At 39.8% G+C, this 23,466-nt stretch overlaps 1 protein-coding gene across 1 annotated transcript in view; it reads left to right on the plus strand.

Annotated features, from left to right (window-relative positions):
• The window catches only part of REEP3 (receptor accessory protein 3), a 41,391-nt gene that overhangs the window by 4,369 nt on the left and 13,556 nt on the right, over positions 1-23,466 (plus strand). The window contains exons 2-3 of the mRNA XM_057421545.1: positions 17,352-17,424; positions 22,893-22,969. Coding sequence (XP_057277528.1) covers positions 17,352-17,424; positions 22,893-22,969 — 150 coding nt within the window. The remainder of the gene's footprint in view (positions 1-17,351; positions 17,425-22,892; positions 22,970-23,466) is intronic.

The raw sequence follows: 23,466 nt of genomic DNA on the forward strand, positions 1-23,466 counted from the left end.
ATGTAACTGTATGCTTTGATTGTAAGCCTGGATTGGGTCTTGCTCTTGGAATACAAATATTTTAGTTAGAAAAAGTAAGTACAAAAATACTTGCCCTCTTGTTTGCTAATCAACATGCTGTCTTGAAACACGCATAATTTATCAGATGGAATTAAATAACAATACCACCACATGATGCATGGATGGAGTAGCTATATACAGCCTCATCTTCAAGTCAGAAGGACCATTTGTGGGAGAGTTTTGACTATTTGTAGCCTGCTTTTCTCCTGGCAGGATGGTTCCAGCTGAAGTGTGAAGGGTGTCATATGCTGTTGGATGCTGAATGCCCGCTGGTATCCTTCCAGTTTAAAGGCCCATAAATTGCTGCTGCACCTGTGGGGGAAAAGGAGTTGCTGTCATAGTGTGAGTGATTGAGATGGATAGATGTGCTGAAATGTCTGTCTCACCACAGAACTGCAAAGATTCAGTCACCATGTATCAGTTATCTTTGGCACTTCATACTATGCTTAAACAGATCTGGCTCATCTGTTTCTGGAATTGGCTGTCCTGCCCTTCACCCTGCCCTATCCTGTCCTCATTCCACTTTTCAGAGGGTCCAAAAGTTGTGTCTCTTTGTCAACCCAAATGAAAATTAGCATGCTTGAAAGAGGTCAGTCTTCTGCTTGTTGCAGTGAACTGTGTCAGCTCGTGTAGTTGCTAGGTAAGTGCATGTTGAGAATGAAAAGTTGCAGGACAAAACCAGCATTGTTTCTGGCATCAGCATATTAGCAGACTGGTTAACGTGTGCTCTGAAACTATATACTTCACATGCACATTGCTGCTTATTCTTTTGTGGTGAAACTAGTTCCAGTAATAACGGTGCAGCTGTTGTAAGCTCTTCTAACCAAACAAGGTGTCAGATTTTTTTAAAGGGTCTTAAATTTTATAGGCTGAAATCTGTAAGCATATGTAAATCTAGGGATTAAGTGTATTGTCTTGTCTGTGTGAAAGTTTAAAAACATTTACATAATTGAGCAGTGAAATCATCAGAGCACTTCTGTCAAGTAGTTCAGTTTCTCAGTCAGTCCTAATATGTACAGCAAGAAGGGTCTGCTCACTAAACTTGATTGGTAATACCTATTCTGTAAGTAAGTGCAGTGCAAAATGACTGGCTCTGACAAATTGTTAGAAGTAAGTGTCTCTGTTGCCTGCCTAGCGCACCATTTTTGTAAATTAATGTTCACTATGCAGTCTAGCTGCTCTTTTCTCTCTCGTGTTTTGGGATAGTATAGATTCAGAGCATGCGTGGTCAGTGTTAACAGCCCATGACAAGCGGGTGGACTAAAGCTTGCTCAAAACAGATGGAGCACAACTAGAGGCATACTGTGGAGTCTGGCATTCTTTCTTAATGATCTTGGCGTATACTCTGTTACAAAACGTGCTGAAATCCACATCTGTGTCCTATGTATTGTAGATAAAGAAATACCAAAAACTGCATGGTCTGGCACTAAAAGATGTTTCTAATTAAAGCAGACAACCTCCACTCTTGCAAGTCCAACAAACCAATATCTGCTTTGACTGAACATATTTTAGGCTCTTGAGCCTTTCTGCAATTTAAATGGAATGGCTTGTCTTCCCTGGTTATTTTGTATGTAGAGCCAACTGCTACATACAAACATGTAAGGCTGAGGAAGATCCGAAGCCAAATTCTGATATATTAAAAAAAAAAAAATGTTTTGGCTCAATAACTTTTTAATCCTTGCTAAGAAATTATTGAAAAATATATCTAAAACCATGTCTGGCAGAAAGTTCTGGTGCTTCATGTGTAAAGAAGTTTTCTCTGACCTTTTTGAACCATTTTATTCTGCTTTTGAAAGGTTGGAATTTCAAATCCTGTACTACTATATAAATTAGGTTTTTAGAGAAGAAAATATTACAGCTGAAAATAAAACGATCTCTCTGTTATGAATCTTTCAAATTTTAAAAACCCACCAGAACAGAGTCTCACAATTTACTGCTGAATGAATGAGATGAGGTATGTAGTCTAGATAGGAAAGATTATTGGAGGGTTTTTGGTAACCAGTCTGACTTTAAACATGACGGGTCTTGATGGCATTGAAGAACCAATCTGATAAGATACTTTTGGACATACAGGAAAATAAAACATTCCATTGTGGCTAATGCTGTATTGAGCCTTTGTCAGCTGTCTCTTTCTGGTTCCATGTTTCACTGACAAAATAATAGGGCATTACTTCTGTTTCTGTTGTGTCTCACAGCTACTCTGCAAGCATTGACATGGAAGTGGGTTTAACTAGATGAATGCTTTACCTTTGGTTATCATCTTTGAAATATTGCTCTCATACTGCTCCAAGACAGTTGGAACTTGTATTTGGTGCTGAAAACTAAGTGCAATTTCTTTGAAAAGCCTTTAACGCAGCAGTTAAATGCAAGGATTCACAAAGCAGTAGTTTTCCTGAAGTGTGTAGTCTGGCATAATGCTTTTCTTCTTTTCTGCTAATAAAGCTGTTGGAACTTGCAGTGGTCAAAGGGGAAAATCGGAAAACAGTTCGTGCTTGTGCCTTCCTACCACTTTCTGGTTATTTCCTCCCCTACCCAGTTTTGTAACTCACTGATCAGAGCCATGGAAAGGAGAGTGAGGAAAGTGGTCACTGGGTTAGACATACCTTGCTTAGTTTTGATAGTATAATAACATTATCTTAAACAGTTGCAGGAAAAAAAAAAGTTATTTATAGATTTTTGGCTTTGTGCTTTTGTTCACTTTTGTCTGCTAATCTTTTTCTCCAGACTAGATCTTTGTTCTAGAGCACATGGTTTCCTTTATGTCTCAAAGCATGTCTACTTGAAGTGTATTTACTATTAGAATTTCTAAAGTCAGAAGAAGCTAACCTGTTCACATTTTCCAGCAGCCAACAGCTGAAAGTTTACTTGAAGACAGTATACCCACAGAAACATAAAATACACATTCATTTAAAATGTGTATTTCAGTCATTAGTTTGCCGTATAAGCAGGGTTGGTTTTACTGTTCTACATATAGAACTTTGTTATTTTTTTCTTGAATAAAAGTTAACTTTGAATGCTTGAGACAAAATGGAATTTACGTTTGTGTAAAGGTAATGCGAATCAGGCAAATTACCTTTCACCTTTCTGGAAAAGCACACTTATACTTGCTCTGTATTTTCTGGTTTCTTAGCCTGTTTACATATTACCAATAAAATGTATTTGTTTTAACAGAATTATCTCAAAAATGAACTTTTGATTTATTAGTATAGTGTGCATTATCTATATTTAAGAACCAAACCTACCTTTCAAACTAGTGCTAAATAAAAAACAGTAAATGATTTGGGTTCAGAAGGGAGGAAATGGCAATATTTTTTGGCATGGTATATTTGACATTAAGGTTAAGTTACTAGTACAACTATATGAATAAGTTTGTTAGAGATTTAGTGTGTTGTCAGTTCCTGACTTGGTGTCTAACAGCATATTCACAGAGTTCTGTAGGTACTGGTTATAACTGAGGAAACTTGTATACTTCAGAATGACAAGTCCAGATGTTATCTCAGCGGTTATCTGCTAAATACAAATTTCATAGAAGTGTTTTCCTGTGTACAAGTTTGGTTTCTGAATGCTCAAAAGAGGCTTCAGAAGTACCTTTCTGTGTCATAAGAGTTAACAGAATTGTTTGGAAATCACGATCTTTAAGGCAAAACCTGAGATGCAAATAACTTGTGATGGTCAAAACAAAAAACCCCTGTTGTCTGGGGAAGAGGTAATAAAGGCTAATTTTTACTTGGAGTTGATGTTGTGCGGATACACTTTTATTTGCTCAAATTCATGTAAATTTGTAGCATTTTTGGGGGAGTGGCAAGACCTTGAGGCAGGTCTGCAACAACACCCTGAACTTCTAGGAATTGTAGCCATTAAGTAGGAGCTTTCCAGGCATTCAGCTTAAGACCTTTGCTTTTTTCTCTAAAATCAGCTAGCTAGAGTAATATTCCAGTGTGGCCTGTAGCAGTGTTTTAGGTTTATTTTATTTAAAAATAAAACGCAACTCATATGATGAATGTATGGTTACATGCAGTGTGGCTTGTCTTTCACTTACAAATGGCACAAAAAAAAAAAAGTGTTTTTTCTTGGAACAAGCAGAAGCGATTCTTAGTTGGGACCACTCCTATTTAAATGTCAGTTTCCTAGCTAGTTATTTTGATGTTGATGTGCTCCAAGAATGTTGAGAGAAGATGCTCTCTTCGACCAGCAAATGATGACGTGACTGTAGGTTTTAACTTGTGGCTCGATTTGGGAGGCCAGGTCTGCTGGAGGCTGGTGGAGCTGGTGATGAAGGGGAAAAGTGGTTTTGGTAAGAGGCTTGCCAGGCTGGTCAAGACAGCTTTAAACTAGATGTGTTGGGGGAGGGGGGCATCATTCCATCCCATCAGTCCCAGTCAGTTGCCAGCACCTATAATAAATGCTTGGAGCAATGTAGAGATATTACAGTCGCTCCAGCCAATGAGCCGGCTTTGTTTGGAGCTTGGCTCAGTTGTCTCTATACAAATTCCCGTAGCATGGGGAACAAACAAGAGGAATTAGAGATGTGTGCATGTCTACGGGGGTATGATATAATAGGTATCACAGAAACATGGTGGGATGGCTCCTATGACTGGAGTGTTGGAATGAAAGGTTACAGGCTCTTTAGAAAAGACAGGCCTGGCAGGCGGGGAGGGGGAGTTGCCCTTTATGTTAGGGATAGGCTGGAGAGTATGGAACTCTGTCTGGGGGACAGGTGAGCTGTCCACAGAGAGTTTGTGGGTCAGGGTTAAAGGGAATATAGCTATGGGATACATTACTGTGGGGATCTGTTACAGACTGCCTGATCAAGAGGACTCTGGATGAAGCACTCTACAGACAGACGGGAACAGCCTCATGCTCACAGGCCCTTGTCCTCATGGGCACTTCAACCACCCTGGTATCTGTTGAAGGGATGGTACGGCCCAGCACAAGCAATCCAGGAGGTTCCTTGATTGTTTAGAAGACAACTTCCTTCTGCAAGTAATAGAGGAGCCAACAAGGAGAGGTGCCATGCTTGATCTCGTGCTCACCACCAGGGAAGGACTGGTTGGAAATGTGACGCTCCAGGGCAGCCTTGGTTGCAGTGATCATGAGATGGTCGAGTTCAAGATCCTCAGGACAGTGAGAAGAGTGCACAGCAAGTTCACTGCCCTGGACTTCAAGAGAGCAGACTTTGGCCTCTTCAGGAACCTGCTTAGTAAGGTTCCATGGGATACAGCCCTAGAGGGCAGGGGGGCCCAAAACTGTTGGTTGGTATTCAAGAATCACCTGCTACAAGCTCAGGAGTGTTGTGTCCCAACTAGAAGGAAGTGCAGCAGGAGGGCCAGGAGACCTTGTTGGATGGATAAGGAGCTGCTGAGGAAACTTTGAAGGAAAAAAGAGACTTATGAAAGGTGGAAGCAAGGACAGGTGGCCTTGGGAAGAATACAGGGATGTTGTCTGGGAAGCTACGGACCAGGTTAGGAAAGCTAGGGCCCAGTTAGAATTAAACTTGGCTAGGGATGTTAAAAATAACAGGAAGGGATTCTGTAGGTACATTGTGAATAAAAGACTAGGGACAACATAGGCTGTCTCCAGAAGCTACCAGGAGAACTGGCTATCCTGGATTTGGAGAAGGCTGAGGTTCTTATTAACTTCTTTGCCTCAGTCTTCACTGGCAAATGCTCTGACCAAACCACCCAAGTCTTGGAAGGCAGATGCAGAGACTGTGAGAATAAGACCTTGCGCCCACTGTAGGAGAGGATCTGGTTTGAGACCATCTTAAGAATGTGAATGTGCACAAGTCCATGGGATCTGATGAAATCCCTCTGTGGGTCCTGAAGGAGCTGGTGAATGAGGTTGCTAAGCCACTGTCCATCATATTTGAAAAAACATGGCAGTCAAGTGAAGTTCCCGACGACTGGAAAAAGGGAAATATAACCCCCATTTTCAAGAAGGGGAAAATGGATGACCCAGGGAATTACAGACCAGTCAGTCTCACCTCTGTGCCTGGCAAAATCTTGGAGCAGATTCTCCTGGAAGGCATGCTAAGGCACATGAAAAACTACAAGGTGCTTGGTGACAGCCAGCATGGCTTCACTAAGGGGAAATCCTGCCTGACCAATTTGATGGCCGCCTATGATGGGGCTACGGAACTGATGGACAGGGGTAGAGCAGTTGATGTCATCTACCTGGTCTTGTGTTGACATCTGCATGACATCCTTGTCTCTAAATTGGAGAGACATCAATTTGATGGATGGACCACTCAGTTGATAAAGAACTTGGTGGATAAAGAACTGGCTGGATGGCTGCACACAGAGAGTTGTGGTCAATGGCTCAGTGTCCAGTTGGAGACCAGTAATGAATGGTGTCCCTCAGGGATCGGTGTTGGGACTGGTCTTGTTTAACATCTTTGCTGACATGGACAGCGGGATTGAGTGCTCCCTCAGCAAGCTTGCTGATGACAGCAAGCCCAGAAAGCCAACCGTATCCTGGGCTGCATCAAAAGGAGCGTGACCAGCAGGTCGAAGGAGGTGATCCAGCCCCTCTACTCTGCTCTCATGAGACCTCACCTGGAGTATTGTGTGCAGTTCTGGTGTCCTCAACATAAAAAGGACATGGAACTGTTGGAACAAGTCCAGAGAAGGGCCACAAGGATGATCAGGGGACTGGAGCACCTCCTGTATAAAGACAGGCTGAGAAAGTTGGGGCTCTTCAGGCTGGAGAAGAGAAGGCTGTGTGGAGACCTCATAGCAGCCTTACAGAATCTGAAGGGGGCCTACAGGGATGCTGGGGAGGGACTCTTCATTAGGACTGTAGTGACAGGACAAGGGGTAACAGGTCAAAACTTAAACAGGGGACGTTTAGATTGGATATAAGGAGGAAGTTCTTTACTGTGAGGGTGGTGAGGCACTGGAATGGGTTGCCCAGGGAAGTTGTGAATGCTCCATCCCTGGCAGTGTTCAAGACCAAGCTGGACAGAGCCTTGGGTGACATGGTTTAGTGTGAGGTGTCCCTGCCCACGGCAGGGGGGTTGGAACTAGATGATCTTAAGGTCCTTTCCAACCTTAACTATTCTATGGTTCTGGGTTCTCCAGAGTCTCTAGGAGATCAATGTAAGGTGAAAAAACAAAGTTGAGAAAGTAAAAATACAAGCGGAAATCCTTTTTTGTTAACGATATGGTATTCTGAAGTATTAGTGGGAATGAGTCTAGACTGTAAGTGATTGCTGAGGCCAGGATGGGGAAACTCCAATGTAGTGGCTAGATTTAAGGCTCCTTTCCAAAGCTGAAGAAAGCTTTAGGTTCCAAAAATGGTTGAGGATGCACACAACTTTTTAGTATTATTAAAAAAATTGTTTGGAAGGTGCTAGACACAAAGCTAAGATTACTAAGTAGGTAAATAAGAAGGCTAGTAATTTTTTACTTCAGTTTATCACAGCCAGGAAACTAAGTATCAAATACATTATATAACTTTAAACCTCATGACAGAATTAAACACCTTGTATTTGTAATGTTCATGTTGCTCTTGTTCAGCACTTCATCTGCTTTAATTTATTGGTGTCTTAGGAGCTCATCAGAAGTATCCTAAGTTGAGAGGATCATGTTGCTCATGGAAACTCTATGTGTAGAGGCTGTAGTACCTCTAAGATTAGTAAGCATAAAGAACTTTTTCAAAACCACGAAGCTCAGAAGTGTTATCCTCTGTCAACTACCTGTATTATGTCAACTTTTTTAAAGCTAAATGAAGTTTATGCTGTGTGATAGTTTCTTTAAACATCCATGGTAGGTTTAGGCTTTCATCTTAAAACTGAAAAAACAGTTGTAGTTCTAATTGTGTTCTTTTTCACCTGCTTCATGGAATAAGCTTATTCATGCAGGTACTAAGTACAAGTAGAAAATACCTGCTGGAACCTGGAGTTGGTTTGATTTTTTTTTTTTGTTTGTTTTTTTTTATTTTTTTCTCAAATGGAAAGTAACAGATTAGTTAGTCTCTCCTGGCATCTTTACTCCGGCTCTTAGTCCTTGGTGATGGTTAAAAGAAAAGCACATATGATTTTCATTGAACAGAGTCATGCCAGGTTCTTTCAAGAGCTGTGTCAGTTCTCAGTGTTCAGTTGTGGTCCTGCCTGATGCCACAGGTGTCTGCTGTGAGACCACAAGTACCTTGCTTCCAGTGGTAAATGGTCATAGCAATATGGGTGAAATCAGGGACTGTTTAAAGTAATGTGAAAGAAGATAACTTACTTGTGGTTTAGGTAAGCGTGAGCAGTTTACTTATGGAAGTAGGCTGGAAATATTTCTCCAGCAGGGATGAATATCTGTGATTGAGCTTGAGCTAAGAGCTACGCAAAATGTTTAAGTTTCCTAATAATGGTTACTCTGTATTGAAAGCCTTCAGTGTTTGCTCTATGTCACATGGAAGTGTTATAGATGCATTTTGTTTCAGCTCCTCTGTGGGGGTGCTGGAGCTTATGAGCTCACTTGCTGACTGTTCCACACTCCTGGTTGAGCTTAGTAAGTCTGTAAACAGGAAATAGTACTGGGATAGTCAGAGTGCTATTATAGTAGTTGTCAAACATGTATGTTAAAATAAATTAATGAATAGATAGGCATGCAGAGAAGTGACTAAGAGTTTTATAACAATTTTTATTCCTACTAGGTTTTCTATTTTGCTTTCCTGTACTAGCTTTTTGGATTTTTCTGTGCTACTGGGTTTGTTGGGCCTTTTGACTTTACATTTTTAACAGGATTTAAGAGCTGTTGATTTTATTTTTTTAATGACACGGTGATGGCTTATACCCTTCTGTTAAAATATGTAACCAATCCAGCAGCACAAGAGAAGTCAGTCAGTCCTAAACAAGAGGTTTGTACACCATATCTAGACATAGGCATAGATTTTTCTGGTGGGCTTGATGTGCAGTAGTTTCTCTTCAGCCATTTTTCCACTGTATGTGATCGACATGTGAACAAGAGGTGAATTGTTTCGCAGAGTTTTTGTGCCAGTAATGCCTAGTCACTCTCTGAGAGTGACTAGGAGAGCTGTGTTGTTAGAGCACTGATGTAGCTTGTCCTCGTGAAGAGCGGTTTCTAGGCTGACTTGTTAGAGAGGATACCCTGACTTTTTCTTCAGGAGTTTTTTTTTGGCAGTACCTTGTTCCAGACTGCCACAGGCCGCTGGAAGAGGGCTGTTATGACGTGCATTCAGGAGGTTTGATACTGGGAGAGTGTAACCCAAGGGGACTTGAGTTTGGTGTATATTGTTTACTAACTGAACTGGCCTAATAGTCTGCAAGACACATGTGGGCTGTGAGCTGGGAATTCTAAGTTAATTCTCACTTAAAGAGGTAGCCTATCTAATGTGTATTTAGCTGTGAAGGTAACTGTTAGTTAAAGCTGGTCTCTGATCCTTATTGTGTTATGTAGGGTTTTGTAGTAGCAGGTAGAATGAGTAACATGCAACCTAGAAAATGGTATGAAAGTTTCCAGTACTTTCAACTTTTTTTTTTTTTTTTTTTTTTTTTTTAGTGTATGGAGAAAACAAATGTGAATTCTTAGGAGGATGCATTTATAGGTGAATCCTGCTTGAGATAACAGCAGGAAATGAATTTTTAACTCAAAGAAATCTCTTTGTAGAGGAAAGGGCTAAAGGTTTGAATATTCTCTTGGCAACTAAATCTTGTTTTCTCAGAGAGAAACCCAGTGAGCCTGTGTGAATAAGCTATCAATCTTACTGATGTATCTTGCCTGTAAGTATGTCAGTACTTCTGCACAGTTTTCAGTACACAGCATCCCTTACAGAAGATAATTTTTTTCTGATTGTTTTGGTGTGCTCTTTATAGACTTCTTTCTAGGCTCAGGCAGGGCTATTTCTGTACTGACATGCATATGAACTTGAAGAGTATCTGTCAACAGGTTCCCTATTCTGGGAGTAAAGTAGTATTCCATATATGCAAGTGGATAGGATACATGTAATGGAGCCTGAAGCTCTGCGTTGGAAAAAAAGCTTAATTGTCTCTGATAAGACTGCTTGCAATTATTGTACTTAGGACTTATTAAATGTTTGTGACAGAGGAAAGTTCAACTTTCTAGTGGGATTTGTAGGAAGGTCACTTTTCCCCTTAAAACTTAAGGTGATTTTAATGAGTAATTACTTTTGGTTATTTTGTGTTTTGCAAGAATCTGGCAGTTGCTTTGGAGAATTCCAGCTTCCTAAGCTGGAAAGTTAATAGCCTTCTTGCTGTGCTCAAGAATGTGCTTTACTCAGATCTGTCAGAGCTGGGTATATTCTTTAACTCTCGAGACTTCTTTTCTATGGCTTTGGGGATATCCTGTATGTAAGAATGCTATGAAGATTTTAACAGACTTGTTTCTGATGGCATTCCTGCCTTCTGGTAACTGTAATCTGGTAAAGGAATTATTGAGTTTAAGCTTGCTACTCTTAGCAGATACATTCTTTTAGTGGGATTTATGTGATGTCCCCTGCTCCTTGCCCAACGTGAGGGCTGGAAGAAAATGTAGGATACAGTTTAGTGTGAGGTTCAGGATCTTGTCTTCAGGCTCTCCTGTCACGGTACCAGACTAGCATTTTGCTCTGAATGTATTTGTAAGTACTTGAATACATAGTCTTTTAGTGTAGATTATGGTTAGTGTTGTAGAGTTGTATGGTAGCAAAAGGGAACTGAATTCTGTCAAGTGCTGGAGAGACAGACTTCAGTTTTGTGTAGTGCCTTTCAAAAATATTCAGGACAAAAATGGCAGGGTGAGGAGAATTGAAAGAATGTAAACCCCACAGGTTTAGATAAGAACAGTTGAATAACTAAAGTACAGTATAATACTAGTAATGATAAAGGAAGTAACAAGGGAAGAAAATACAAAAGCAAAAGGGGAAAGGGAAAAAACAACAATAAACCCAAGTGATGCACAATACAATTGCTCACCACCAGCTGACTTGATACCCAGCCCAACCTGAGCAGAGATGAGTGTCTTCCAGGTAACTCTCCCTAATTGGGCATGATGTGCTATGGTATGGAATACCCCTTTGGCTGGTTTGGGTCAGGTGTCCTGTCTCTGCTCCATCCTGGCTTCTTGTGTCTCTCCTCACTGGCAGAGCATGAGAGACTGAAAAGTCCGTGATCAGGGTAAGAGCTGCTTAGCAATAACTAAAACATCAGTGTGTTATCAACAGTGTTCTCAGACTAAAGCCAAACCACAGCTTGCACCAGCTATTAGGAATTAAAAAATAACTCTGTCCCAGCTGAAACCAGGGCATACTGACAACATCAGGCTTAACTTCTGCATAGATACTGCAGTACAGTTAAGGCTTTTATACCACAAACAGCTGTGAGTCATCTGTGTTACTTCTGATGTTTCCATGGTGGCTGATCAGCTTTTAGAAAACCCTCTGTTTGTATATGGCAAGCATTGAAGATGCTTCTATCATAACTTGCAGTAAAGACTAGTATTGGGAAGGGGAACTGGGCATGGTCAGCGAAGTAAGGAAGTGTATCAGATGTTGGTATTTATATTCATTTTGGGGAGGATTCTTTTATTCTCCAACCTGCCAAATGCTGTCAGGTGGTACTTGAGGATGTAGGTGTGTATTTCCACTGTAGATGGACACATTAGCAGACGTCTGGGTCTGCACCAGTCTGTGCCAAGATGGTCTGTCTGTCAGTGAGTGGACAAATCGGTGTCATCTCTGTTGCCAGATTTGTTAAGGAAAGGGAGCTTAGCAGGGAGATACTTGTCTCCAAAGTATCTTTTACTGAACAGTGTTTCCGGAATGGCTTTTACTACTAGGGAGCACCTGTGGCCCTTGCCTTTCTGCATTTCAGAGGAACAAAAGAATAAAGTGCCAAACCCTATTTCTTACTACTTGGCAACTCTGGCAATGAGAACAGACTGAAGTCTTAGATGCACTGTTACTCTAATGGCTTATTGTTTTGGGAGTCTGAAAGCAAGTAGTCCCTTTGAAGACTTGGTGGCTTTCATTTATTTTGTTTTTTCCTTTTGTTTTTTTCCTTTTCCCCTTTTTATCATTAGCTTTAGAATTGTTTACTGTGCAGGTTAAATGTGCTCAGTGCCAGAGTAGGGTTTGTACAGGTGACTGTTTTTTTCAGTTGTCAGTCAAATAAAAACTCAGTTGCTTTGCTTCAAAAATGAGTTTCTCAAATAGTTGTGCACTTTAAAGCTGTTTGAACTGTGAGACTGTAGATTATGTGATAATACAGGCAGTAGGCCATGTTTGTTTCAATACAGCTATATGGATACACAAATACATTGTTTTATTCAGATTTCAAGGCTTTTTGATTTTTTTTTTTTTCTGTCATTGCATTATTTTAGTCTTCTGGTGTATTTGAGAAACATATCTCTGTAAAGGAGCAAAATGTCTGCAGAGGAAGGGGCTGTACCAAAGCTGGAATGCTACATTAGTTGCTGAGTACAGCTGAAAAAGTGAAACAGCTAGGCCTACAAGTGGCAGTAAAATTACATTGGTAAGCAGTATTATTCATATATCTACTAGTAAAATAAAGAGAGTGACATCACACTCAGCTGAAATCTGTTTCCATCTGTGGAAACTGGCCGTGGTTTTGTCTGCTATGTTAGTGCAGTGTGTAGATACTCAGTGTGAAATACAGACTGCTCTTTTAAAAAGAACGCTTTGAGCTTTTAAATTTGGCAATCCTTGGAATAATGGACCGTGCTGTACGGTTACTGTAGAAATACATACCAGTGGAGGGATGCACTTATAATGCGTAGCGGTAGGTGTTGCTAACAACATTGAGATTTTGGGGGGCATTGATGTGAATGGGAAAACTACTGGAAGATGCTCCACTGTTGTAGCTATCTGTGTCAATGATAGTGACTGTGTCCAGGCTGCCTGCTCCTGTTCTATGTTTCTGCTTCAGGCAGCTGCAGTGATGTCTCTTTTGCCTGTATGCTAATCTGTCCTGTATAGATTGAGCTTAAAAGTGAATTTGTTGACCTTCAGCTACACTCACAGGCTTTTCTACTGTTAAATTTCCCGGTAGCTTTAACTGAGGTTAGATGATTTTGCCTACGTGAAGGAGGTAGTGATGTCAGAGCTGGCAGCAGCATTATGTCACACTTCAAATGTCAGATCTGGCAGCTAGGAAGTAAAAGCTTTTGGATACCGGTTCCTATTATTGCTGGCAAAATGTGCTGATGTTTTTCATTTTAGTACTGTCTACACACCTCTAGTGAGGAAGTGACATTTATCCCAACAGTTCTGTGTTACAGCAGTGTTAAACACTAATAAGTCATGATACATTGTGGTGGTAAGTTTTTGGTTTTTTTTTTTTTTTCCTTTGTGGTTAAAAAGTGATTTCTAGAATAAAAGTGCTGAGATAGGGATCTTACCGACTCCTGATTTAACCAGTATCAAGTAACATAAAAACTAAACTACTTGTGGAGAACCTGATACTTTTATTGTGTTTATCTTCTGCTAGTGTTCAGTGTTCTCTTTTAACTTGAAGTCATCTTAGCTTAGACTTGTGATTTTTTTTTTTTTTTTTTTTTTTACTGTTACTGTAATACCCTTTCTGCTTGAGAATGAATTGTTTCCAAAGCAGTGTTTTCAAAATTCTGTTCTGTCCAATTTCTCGTTTCTACCAGATTTGAGAGGGTGGCACATTCAGAGGATAAATTGCAGTTTTTTTTAAAAATATAATTTTTCTCTCCTTTCTCAGTCGAAGTGATACCACTAGACATAAAAGTGAGTGGAAAAGTACAGACAAAAAAATCTGTTAAGTGAATGATTCAAACTGTTTCTATATTGTATGCTTCATAGCAAGAAACTTACATGTGCAGGCCACTGGTAGCTATTTAAATAATTTTGGACTGTTTTTTGACAATTTGGGCATGTGCATAGATGACCAGTAACTGCTGGCATGTAATTATGCATCCATTTGACAGCTAGTAGTGGTTATGGTGTTCAGGAACCTCTTCTATATCTTTTTGTTGAACAGGTAAGTTTGTTCCCTTTATGAAGTCTGTGTTGTGTTATTAGGATTATCAAGGCTTTCCTTATCTCTGATACTTAATGGTTATAATTTCAGCCAGGAGAACAGGGAAAGGTGAGAGCTGTTAGAGCTGATGGGCTGCTGAACAGGATATTCCACAGGGACAAAAAACAAAACAAAACAAAAAAACAGAACAAGGGAAGAGCTATCGTCTAAAGAATTTTATTAAAATTAAGGGTGTTTGGTCTAATGTTCCTTCTGTTTCCAGATCTTCTGTTATTTGGGTGAAGTGAGGTTTCTAACCTGCGTTGTCAGGCTTTTCTCGTAGTTGGGAATAAATCCATTTGGGGTTTTCTGACTATTGTTTTTCTTGGCCTTAGGATGAAAGGTCTTTGGATTGTAGTATGGCTGTATTTGGATAGGCTTCTACAGATTAGCTGAACTGGAATTCAAGTAGTCTGGACTCTTTCAGAAGGCATTTCAACATCTGAAACATATAGGTAAACTCCACCACAGTGGATAGCAGCTTGCCTGTCCATAACAGCTTCAAGATCCATCTTCTGTAAACTCTAGTTTAGTGTGATTTGTGAAATTCTGAGCTTCCAGATCCAGGTTTTAAATTGCTGCTATGGTACACCAGTTATGCTTTTTTGTATCAGTATTGTTTCAAGTAATCTGCAGTGCATTGTCCCTTCTCACTACAGAGGAATCTTACCTAGTGGAGGACTGCTTGAAGTGCCCTTTAGCTTCTCTGCTGCTGTCGGCCATTTACTCTGTTGTATGGGTAAAGGCCCAATGTATACAGAAGTTGCAAATGTGCCCCACAAGATATGTTTTCATCTAGTCTTTTGTTGTAGAAGTGAATGCATCCTAGAAAAGAGCTATACATGATTAACTAGCTTTGACTCTTACTTATAATCAGGTACTAATTTGTTTATTGTCCTAAAATAAAGCAAATTATTTTTCTTATAATTTTTTTATTCTTTAAAGGTAAGAAAATATATGCTTCAGTGTTTGGAGATTTTTCTGAAGTTGAATTTTATAATTAGATAATGAGGAAAATATGAAGGAAACATACACATATTACACATTCAGGAGAGGATGAGGATGTAAATGTGAGGTTTTATGCATTTGACTTTGTCCAGCTTTGAGCTTCTTAGTGCAAAAAAGCTATTAATTTATTTGAGGAAGTTCAGTGGAGGCCACCAAGATAGTCATAACAGATGGCTTCTGAAGGGAGTCTAAATGAGCTGGGCTTGTTCAGCCAGAAGAGAGAATGGAGATTTGTTAACAATCTTATGTAACTTTTCTGAGTTTAGGAGAGCCAGGTGCATTTTCTTGCTGTGCTACTCAGTCAAGAGAGGCAATGGTTATAAACTTCTGGTTCTGACTGGATATAATTGAAACTTCACACTAGGAGGCTCATTAAGCATTGGAACAGGTTGCCCAGAGAGGATGTGAAATATTTCTTTGGAAATCTGCAAGACCAGAGTGTCCGGAGCCTTAAGTAGCCTGGTCCAAATCTGATGGTGACTATTGCTTGAGCAGGAGATGGGACTATATGACTTCACAAGACCCTTTCAAACATAGAGGGCTCTGCAGTTCTGCTTCCATAATTTCATCCTCCTTCCTCACTTGTAGCATTTATAGTACCTCTGCCAGTATTCCCCTGCCCCTGCAACAGGCTTCCTCCCATGTGTTTGCCTTGCACTCAAGATGGAGAAATGTTCTCTATGGTATCTGTGATGTTCCAGAAGTTATCTCACCTTTGCTGTTAACAATTCCCTACTTTTTTTTTTTTCCCTCACTTGCATATATAAGTACATAGAGATGACTTTAGTACTCTAAATTGGTTTCCTATGAAGCAGAAAACTTCTACCTACACAGCAGAGTGGTGCTTGGAAAACGGTGTATATCAAACTGATTGAATTCAGATCGCATTGATGTTTTGCATACTAGGGAAGTTCTGTGATAGTCTTTGCAAATAACATCTTGTAGAAGATGGAGGCTGTTTGAGTAGTTGCTTATAAAAAGCCAACAACAACCAAACAGTAGAGTAGGTTACAAGGTCTTAGAATTCTTTTCTGGATTTAACAGTAAAGCTTGGTAGAATCATGCAGTCTTCTGCAATGGCTCTGTAGGTAGAACCACTCATTTAAAACTACCTGACACAACAAGAAAAAATTTAGTTGATTGTTTACTTCAGTAAATTCAGCCATTTGAGTTGAAATCTCACATGTCAGGTCTGTCCCAGGTAGGCTCTGATCAAAATAAAACCAACAACAAACAAATCCCCAAACCCATGTGATGCACCTTCATTTGCCGAACGGTGGGAAGTTGAATTACTTAAGAATTACGAATTTTCTTAGATCTCTGGATTTCCCTACAAATATAAATTTCTTCCACATATTTCTGCAGTTTCTTCCTGAGCAAGTTGTAAGTGATGTTGCAAAGATGCAGCCAGACTTTTGCGTAATTGCTGTTTGCTGGAACTAAGGGCAGGCAGGTGCTTGACTTTACAAAATGTAACATCCTGGTGAAATAAAAGGTGGAGATCTTGCATTTGTCAAGGATATGTCAACTACTGCTGTACAATTTCTCATAAAAACTGTTCCACAAGTCTACATCCAAAACTCTTAACTAGAAAATTCTGTGTTGTAACGAAGTTAGCAGATCTCTTTTTTTCCGATCCTTTCCTTGGTATGGATTGCTTGGCACCCTCTCACCCTCCTCTGCACCTTACTTTTGATGAATTTTAGCAGAAACTTGTTGTCTGAGCAAAACTTTTAATTCCTACTTGCTTCCATTTCCATGTGTTTTTGCTGCAGAGTTTTAGCAAATGGAGGTTAAATAATATAATTAATCTTGTCTTAAAATTGCTTTTTATCCTCTGATAAAAGTAGGTGATTCTGGTTACCTACCTATAGTTGTTAGAGGCTCTTTAAGTCTGAGAACACTACCAGTGTGTAAACAGTCTTTCGGTATGGAGATTGCAGGACTGGTTTTACTTGTGCTGAACCAGAAGAGCTGCTAGTTTTACATTATCTGCTAGAGGCAGTCTTATGAAACCATTTGTTGTCTTCAGGGCATGTAGCCTCTTTCTGTTCATGTTACTCTATTTTGTGTATTGCTAAACTTCCTCCAAGCAGCCTGAAACATTGTGTTTTTTTATTTGTTTTTTTTTTTGGTTTGTTTTGTGTTTTTTTTTTCCAAACTAGAGAATGGGATTCCTTTTTATTAAGTTGGCTGCATCGCCCTAATAATGTATTGTCACTGTTATATACAGTATAACAGATTCTGAATACTCTTTTTTATTTTCCAATAGACTGGTGTTTGGGATGCTGTATCCTGCATATTACTCATACAAAGCTGTGAAGACAAAAAATGTGAAGGAATATGTAAGTCACACTCCTTTTAATTGCTTAATTACATGCCTCCGCTGGCATACAACTCTGAAATTTTCGTTACACAATGAAATAAATCACATGAAATCTTTATTTGACTAACTTAGTATTAGATACAACACTTGTGTGAGCCTAGTGTTAATCCTGGGATTTTGTCTGGAGGGCTAAATTTAAGGTAAGGTTTCTCAGACTTTTTCTCACAGACTTTGCTGAAATGTGTCCCAACACATTATGCTGTGAAACATATAAATGTTCCTAGGAGGATTTTTAAACATAATCCTTAAAGCGTTGACTGCATTTCAGTGAAGTGCCCAAAATAATGCACTTTTGGGTGGGAGTGGAATAAAGATTCTCTAGTTCTGCTAACACCTATAGTATAAGCAATGGCAAATTGATTCTCAGTGACCACTTGAAGAATAATATCAGTATAATTGTCATTTTTATAGAGCTCAGTAGGGGATTCAAATCAACCCTAAAAAAGGGTGGCTGTAGCTAATCTATTTTTCCTCAACGAGGAGGAAAAAATGTAACCAGAGAAGGAAAAGATTTGGTTAAGGTGATGGGGAGGAAAGAAGAACAGACAGAAAAGTAAGGTGGAGAAAAACACAATTGCTGTAGTTACTGCAGTTTAGAATTAATCTGTTAAATTATTTACTTTTCAGGGTAAGCAATGATGATTACCACAAGAATGTTACCCAGTTGCAGTCACAAGGAGCTTTTAGTCATTGAGTTACTTCCCTGTTTTAAGAGGCAGCCTTTTGGCAACTAACCTATATTCTCTCCTGAACCTTGTTCTTAACTTGGCTTCCTGACTCAGGATGGAGTCAGTGCCTTCACTTCAACTTGGCAGCTGTAGCTGTGACCTAATGCTGCTGTCTGTATGTATGATGTCTCTGCTTTGTACGTGGTTGCAGTAGTAAAATGCAGTAGCTGTTGTTGTTCCCCTTGTATGTCTTGCATGTAGTCTGATTGCTCCATCAGGGCTCCAAAGTGTACATTGTATTCATACTTCTGGTTTCTGGATGCAAGCTGATTAGAGCTTACTTGTGCCCATAGAGCTAGTGTGTGCCAGACCGAAGTTTCTGGGAGATTAAAAAAAAAAAAAGTTTTTTTGTCTCATGCTTAGTTTACCCTGTCAGGAGGGTATGTAATGCAAAGAATTTTAATAATCTGCTTTTCCTCCCCACTCCCTCAGAAGGGATCCACAGGCTAAGTAGAGGATAGCAGTTTCAAACTCTTAATAGAAGAAAACACTTTAAGAGGTTACCATTATCTCTTGTTATGTGTTTCTTAGGAAAAGAAAAAAAGTTTGTAGAATGCTCAGATTTTTTTTATTCTTACCTCTTGTCCAGTTAGCTATCACTTAGCTGTCTTTCTTGGGCATTTTAGATGTGCTTGTCATTTACACAAGAGCTTTAGTAGAGTCTGGAAACCTATTTTTCCAACTGTGTATTTTCATAGTGTAAAACACCGCTTTTCAGTTATATGTGGTCTTTGAGCAGTCCCTGAACTTGCAGTTGCATCAAAATGTTCATGGGGCTGAGATGAGGGGTAGAGCAATTGGTGTCATCTACCTGGACTTGTGTAAAGCATTCGACACTGTCCCACATGACATCCTTGTCTCTAAATTGGAGAGACATCAATTTGATGGATGGACCACTCGGTGGATAAAGAACTGGCTGGATGGCCGCACACAAAGAGTTGTGGTCAATGGCTCAATGTCCGTCTGGAGACCAGTAACGAGTGGTGTCCCTCAGGGATCGGTGTTGGGACTGGTCTTGTTCAACATCTTCGTTGCTGACATGAACAGTGGGATTGAGTGTGCCCTCAGCAAGTTTGCCAATGACACCAAGCTGTGTGGTTCGGTTGATACTCTGGAGGGAAGGAATGCCATCCAGAGGGACCTTGACACACTTGTGAGGTGGGCTGATGCCAACCTCATGAAGTATAACCATGCCAAGTGCAAGGTCCTACACCCGGGTCAGAGCAATCCCACGCACAGCTACAGGTTGGGCAGAGAAGAGATTCAGAGCAGCCCTGTGGAGAAGGACTTGGGGGTGTTGGTTGATGAGAAAATGAACATGAGCTGGCTTCAGTGTGTGCTTGCAGCCCGGAAAGCCAACCGTATCCTGGGCTGCATCAAAAGGAGCCTGACCAGCAGGTTGAAGGAGGTGATCCTGCCCCTCTACTCTGCTCTCGTGAGACCGCACCTGGAGTATTATGTGCAGTTCTGGTGTCCTCAACATAAAAAGGACTTGGAACTGTTGGAACAAGTCCAGAGAAGGGCCACGAGGATGATCAGGGGACTTGGACCACTTCCCGTATGAAGATAGGCTGAGAAAGTTGGGGCTGTTCAGGCTGGAGAAGAGAAGGCTGTGTGGAGACCTCATAGCAGCCTTACAGTATCTGAAGGGGGCCTACAGGGATCCTGGGGAGGGACTCTTCATTAGAGACTGTAGTGACAGGACAAGGGGTAACTGATTAAAACTTAAACAGGGGAAGTTTAGATTGGATATAAGGAAGAAGTTCTTTCCTGTTAGGGTGGTGAGGCACTGGAATGGGTTGCCCAGGGAAGTTGTGAATGCTCCATCCCTGGCAGTGTTCAAGACCACGTTGGACGAGGCCTTGGGTGACATGGTTTAGTGTGAGGTGTCCCTGCCCACGGCAGGGGGGTTGGAGCTTGATGATCTTAAGCTTGATGAACTATTCTATGATTCTGTGAATGACACCCATCACAGTGACTTTTCCACAGGCAGGGAATGGCACTGATTCATCAGTGAATTGCCACTCTACTGCTGGTTGGGTTGAATGTCCAAATATATCTTGAAGACAGTCCTTGGCTTTCATCTTCCCAGCTGGGTCAGTTTTCTTTCAGGGAGGTTTAACTACAGCCTTCCAAATGGCACACCTCTGCTGCCAGCTGTGTAATGGGCCAAGTGCATCTTCCTTTCCAGGTTTATATGTGGCTCAGGAGCCACTTGTTTTTGTTTGTTGGATTGCAAGAGCTTTGTAACAGTGAAATTATTTACTTACCCCTTCCACCGGTAAAAAAAACAAACACAAAGTGCAGATATCTTCACTTGCTGTGTAGGTCATGATGCCACGGATTGTTTAAAGATTTATTTCAGGGGGTGAGAAGAGTTACTTCTGGTTTTGGTAATCTAAAAGATTTACAGACTTCAGTTCTGGAAATTTGGATCTGTGCCTTTTAAAAGATGTATTTGTTCTTGTAATTGCCCTGGTTTAATGGTGTTGACTAATATCTTTTGAGGACTTTTTTCACTGTGTTACACCAAAGTGCTGGTAATAAGCCTCTGAAATGTAGTTTCAAAGTCCGAACCACCAGTCTTCTCAAATCCTGGCTTCAAAATCCTGACTTAGAAAGATGTGCTTCAGCCAAAGCCACCAAAGATGAGTTTAACAGTTGAATGGTAGAAAAAGAAGCTTAACAAAACAAATTATAAGCTCTCTTTTGGCATAAAAAGCAGAATTCTATCAAAGCTTCTGTAACTTCATCTTTAAGAGTTAAGCAGATGATAGTCTGGGCAGTGTCAAATAGGACCTTCTGTTTTCCTTCTTGTTTTCACCACTCTGTATGAAAATCCTGAAAATCACTCGGATTGTTGTCAAGGATACTTTGGTACCTAATGCATTAGTTGTACTACAATATGATCTGGCTTGTATTTTTGAGAATCTTTGCCCAGACTTCAGCAGGACTCATGATCTCATGTGCTCTTCTGCAAAACATTTCTTACTGTTCCTAGCAGCCCAAGAGAAACTTCACTTCTAGTGTTACAAACTGGATACATAGATGTTGATTCAAGAATTAATAGCATGGATAAAAATATATTAGGGGAGGGGAAGAAATCAGTCTTGCATGGCATCCTAAGAAGTCCATTGCATCATGCTTAGGTTGATGGAGCAAGGGTGGATGTTAATTTTATCTTTGTTCAGGTGTTGACTCTGGTTCATGGAAAGGTCACCAGTCTAAATGCCACATGTTCTGTCAGAGATGACTTCAGCTGTTGTATACCTTGTCTTAGTTTATTCAAGCCTGAAATATCTAAATCCTTTTAGAGATTGAAGTGAAGAATGTCATCACATGACTGAGCTTCTTTTCAAATTGAAATGCAGAAAAGCATTTAAGATAAATGGGTCTCAAGTTGTGACAAAGGAAGTGATTTTTAAAGCATAATGGATGGCTATGAAACAGGCAGCAGTGTAGCATTAGGTTTTGAGTACTTAAGTCCACTTCAAAAAAAGGTTGTTTTAAAAGTGAAGATTGTCTAAACAACGTGCTCTGTAGGAAAGTATGTATGTTCCCTCTTTTAAAAGAGAGTACATGAATTCAACAATTACAGAGTTTAATGCTTTGTGGGTATACCAAAGATTTAGTACTCTGTATATTACAAATGAAAAGATGGTTTTTTTGGATGATGTTTTGTTTTGTTGGGTTTTTTGTTTGTTTGTTTGTTTTTACCTGTTTTGGTTTTATTCTAGCATAGGTAGTGTTGGAGTTTTAAGAACATGTGGGCGTTCAGTTAGTATGAATAATTAGTGATGGTTTGCACTGACCTGTTTTGGAAATACATTGCACTTGGCCACTGATATCGTACAGAAGACAAATGCATGGAACTACTACTATAATATTTATTCTGGAAGATGTAATCAGTTTAGACAATCAGATTTAAACAAATGTTCAAGGAAAACGAATGATTCAGTTAACTGCTAGAAAACAAAACTAGAACCTGTATTTTAAGAGCATTCTCTGATCTCAAAACAATGATGTATAGAGTAAATCTTAAAACAAAAAAGCATACAAATGTAACCCCCTGAAGCATTAAGATGCTTACATGTGAGCTCTCCTGTTAACAATAATTTTGTGGTTCTTGGCATATGCATAAAATTAAATCTCCATGAAAATGCTTTTTCCTGCCTTGCTCCATGTTAATACCATAATGCTAAGCACACATGTGGAACTTAACTGCAGAGTGTAGCTGAATAATCTATATCGTGAAATGAAAGCAAGGCTACCTGACATACTAATGCTGACTTGCGTGTGTGTAGTATGAACATGGATTAGTGTGGAAGAGAGTGAAATATCCTTTAGTGCTGTAGTGGGAATTGTGCTGCATACTTGTGATAATATAGTGGTCTTTGCAGTGTATTTTCTTTTCTTGTCACTGAAACTTTGTAAAGACAGAATATAATATGTGAAGCCAGCCTAGGTGAGGTTGTGACCCAGCCATTTCACTTAGTTTGTTGTAGTTGCTGCCAATTCTACTTAAGACCAGAAAACCCTTAGGACCTTTGTAAGATTTCACTTCAAACCCAGTTGATGCAGGCTGAGATACTGTTGAATGTCTTGCTCTGACAGCTCTGAACTGACTGTACAGTGTGTAGTGTATTCTGTATAAAGATGAAATCAGAGTTCTTACTGAAGATGGCGTTTTTATTTTCAGGTCCGCTGGATGATGTATTGGATTGTGTTTGCTCTTTATACTGTTACTGAAACAATAACTGACCTAACAGTCTCTTGGTAAGAGCCTGCTTTTTATGAACTCTGGATGAAACCATACTTGTTTCTCATGTTTTTAATTTGCAATGACTTAATTTTTATAAGGAAGTTGTACTTGTTGGTAGTCCTTTCTTTTTCCCAGGAAAAGATCTTGGTGTTTGTGAAGAGTAACATCTGTTTTCCAAGATTGCTGTACAGTGTCACTGGAAGTAGGGACTATAAAGCTTCCACCTTTGCTGTAGAAACTGAATAGCAGAATGAAACTCCTACAAGGATGGACTAATTTCTCTGTGCAGGAATGTATAATGTGAAGCAAGTATATTAACTGTTCCCATTTATTAAATGACATTGCAGTCAATTAAAACAATTAAATCCATATTTAATTTTTGTCTAGTATAACTTCTTGTATGTGAAGAACCCTATATGTTAACATGTAATTGTGTTTTTTGAAGAAATCTCTTAATGGTGATTAATTACTATGCGTTTTCTTAACGCAGTTGTTGATTTCATGCAACCTT

Source organism: Pezoporus wallicus, unplaced genomic scaffold (assembly GCF_028554395.1).
Source record: "Pezoporus wallicus isolate ANWC-B61680 ecotype Strahan unplaced genomic scaffold, APGP_CSIRO_Pwel_v1 contig_4816, whole genome shotgun sequence".
Lineage (NCBI taxonomy): Eukaryota > Metazoa > Chordata > Aves > Psittaciformes > Psittacidae > Pezoporus > Pezoporus wallicus.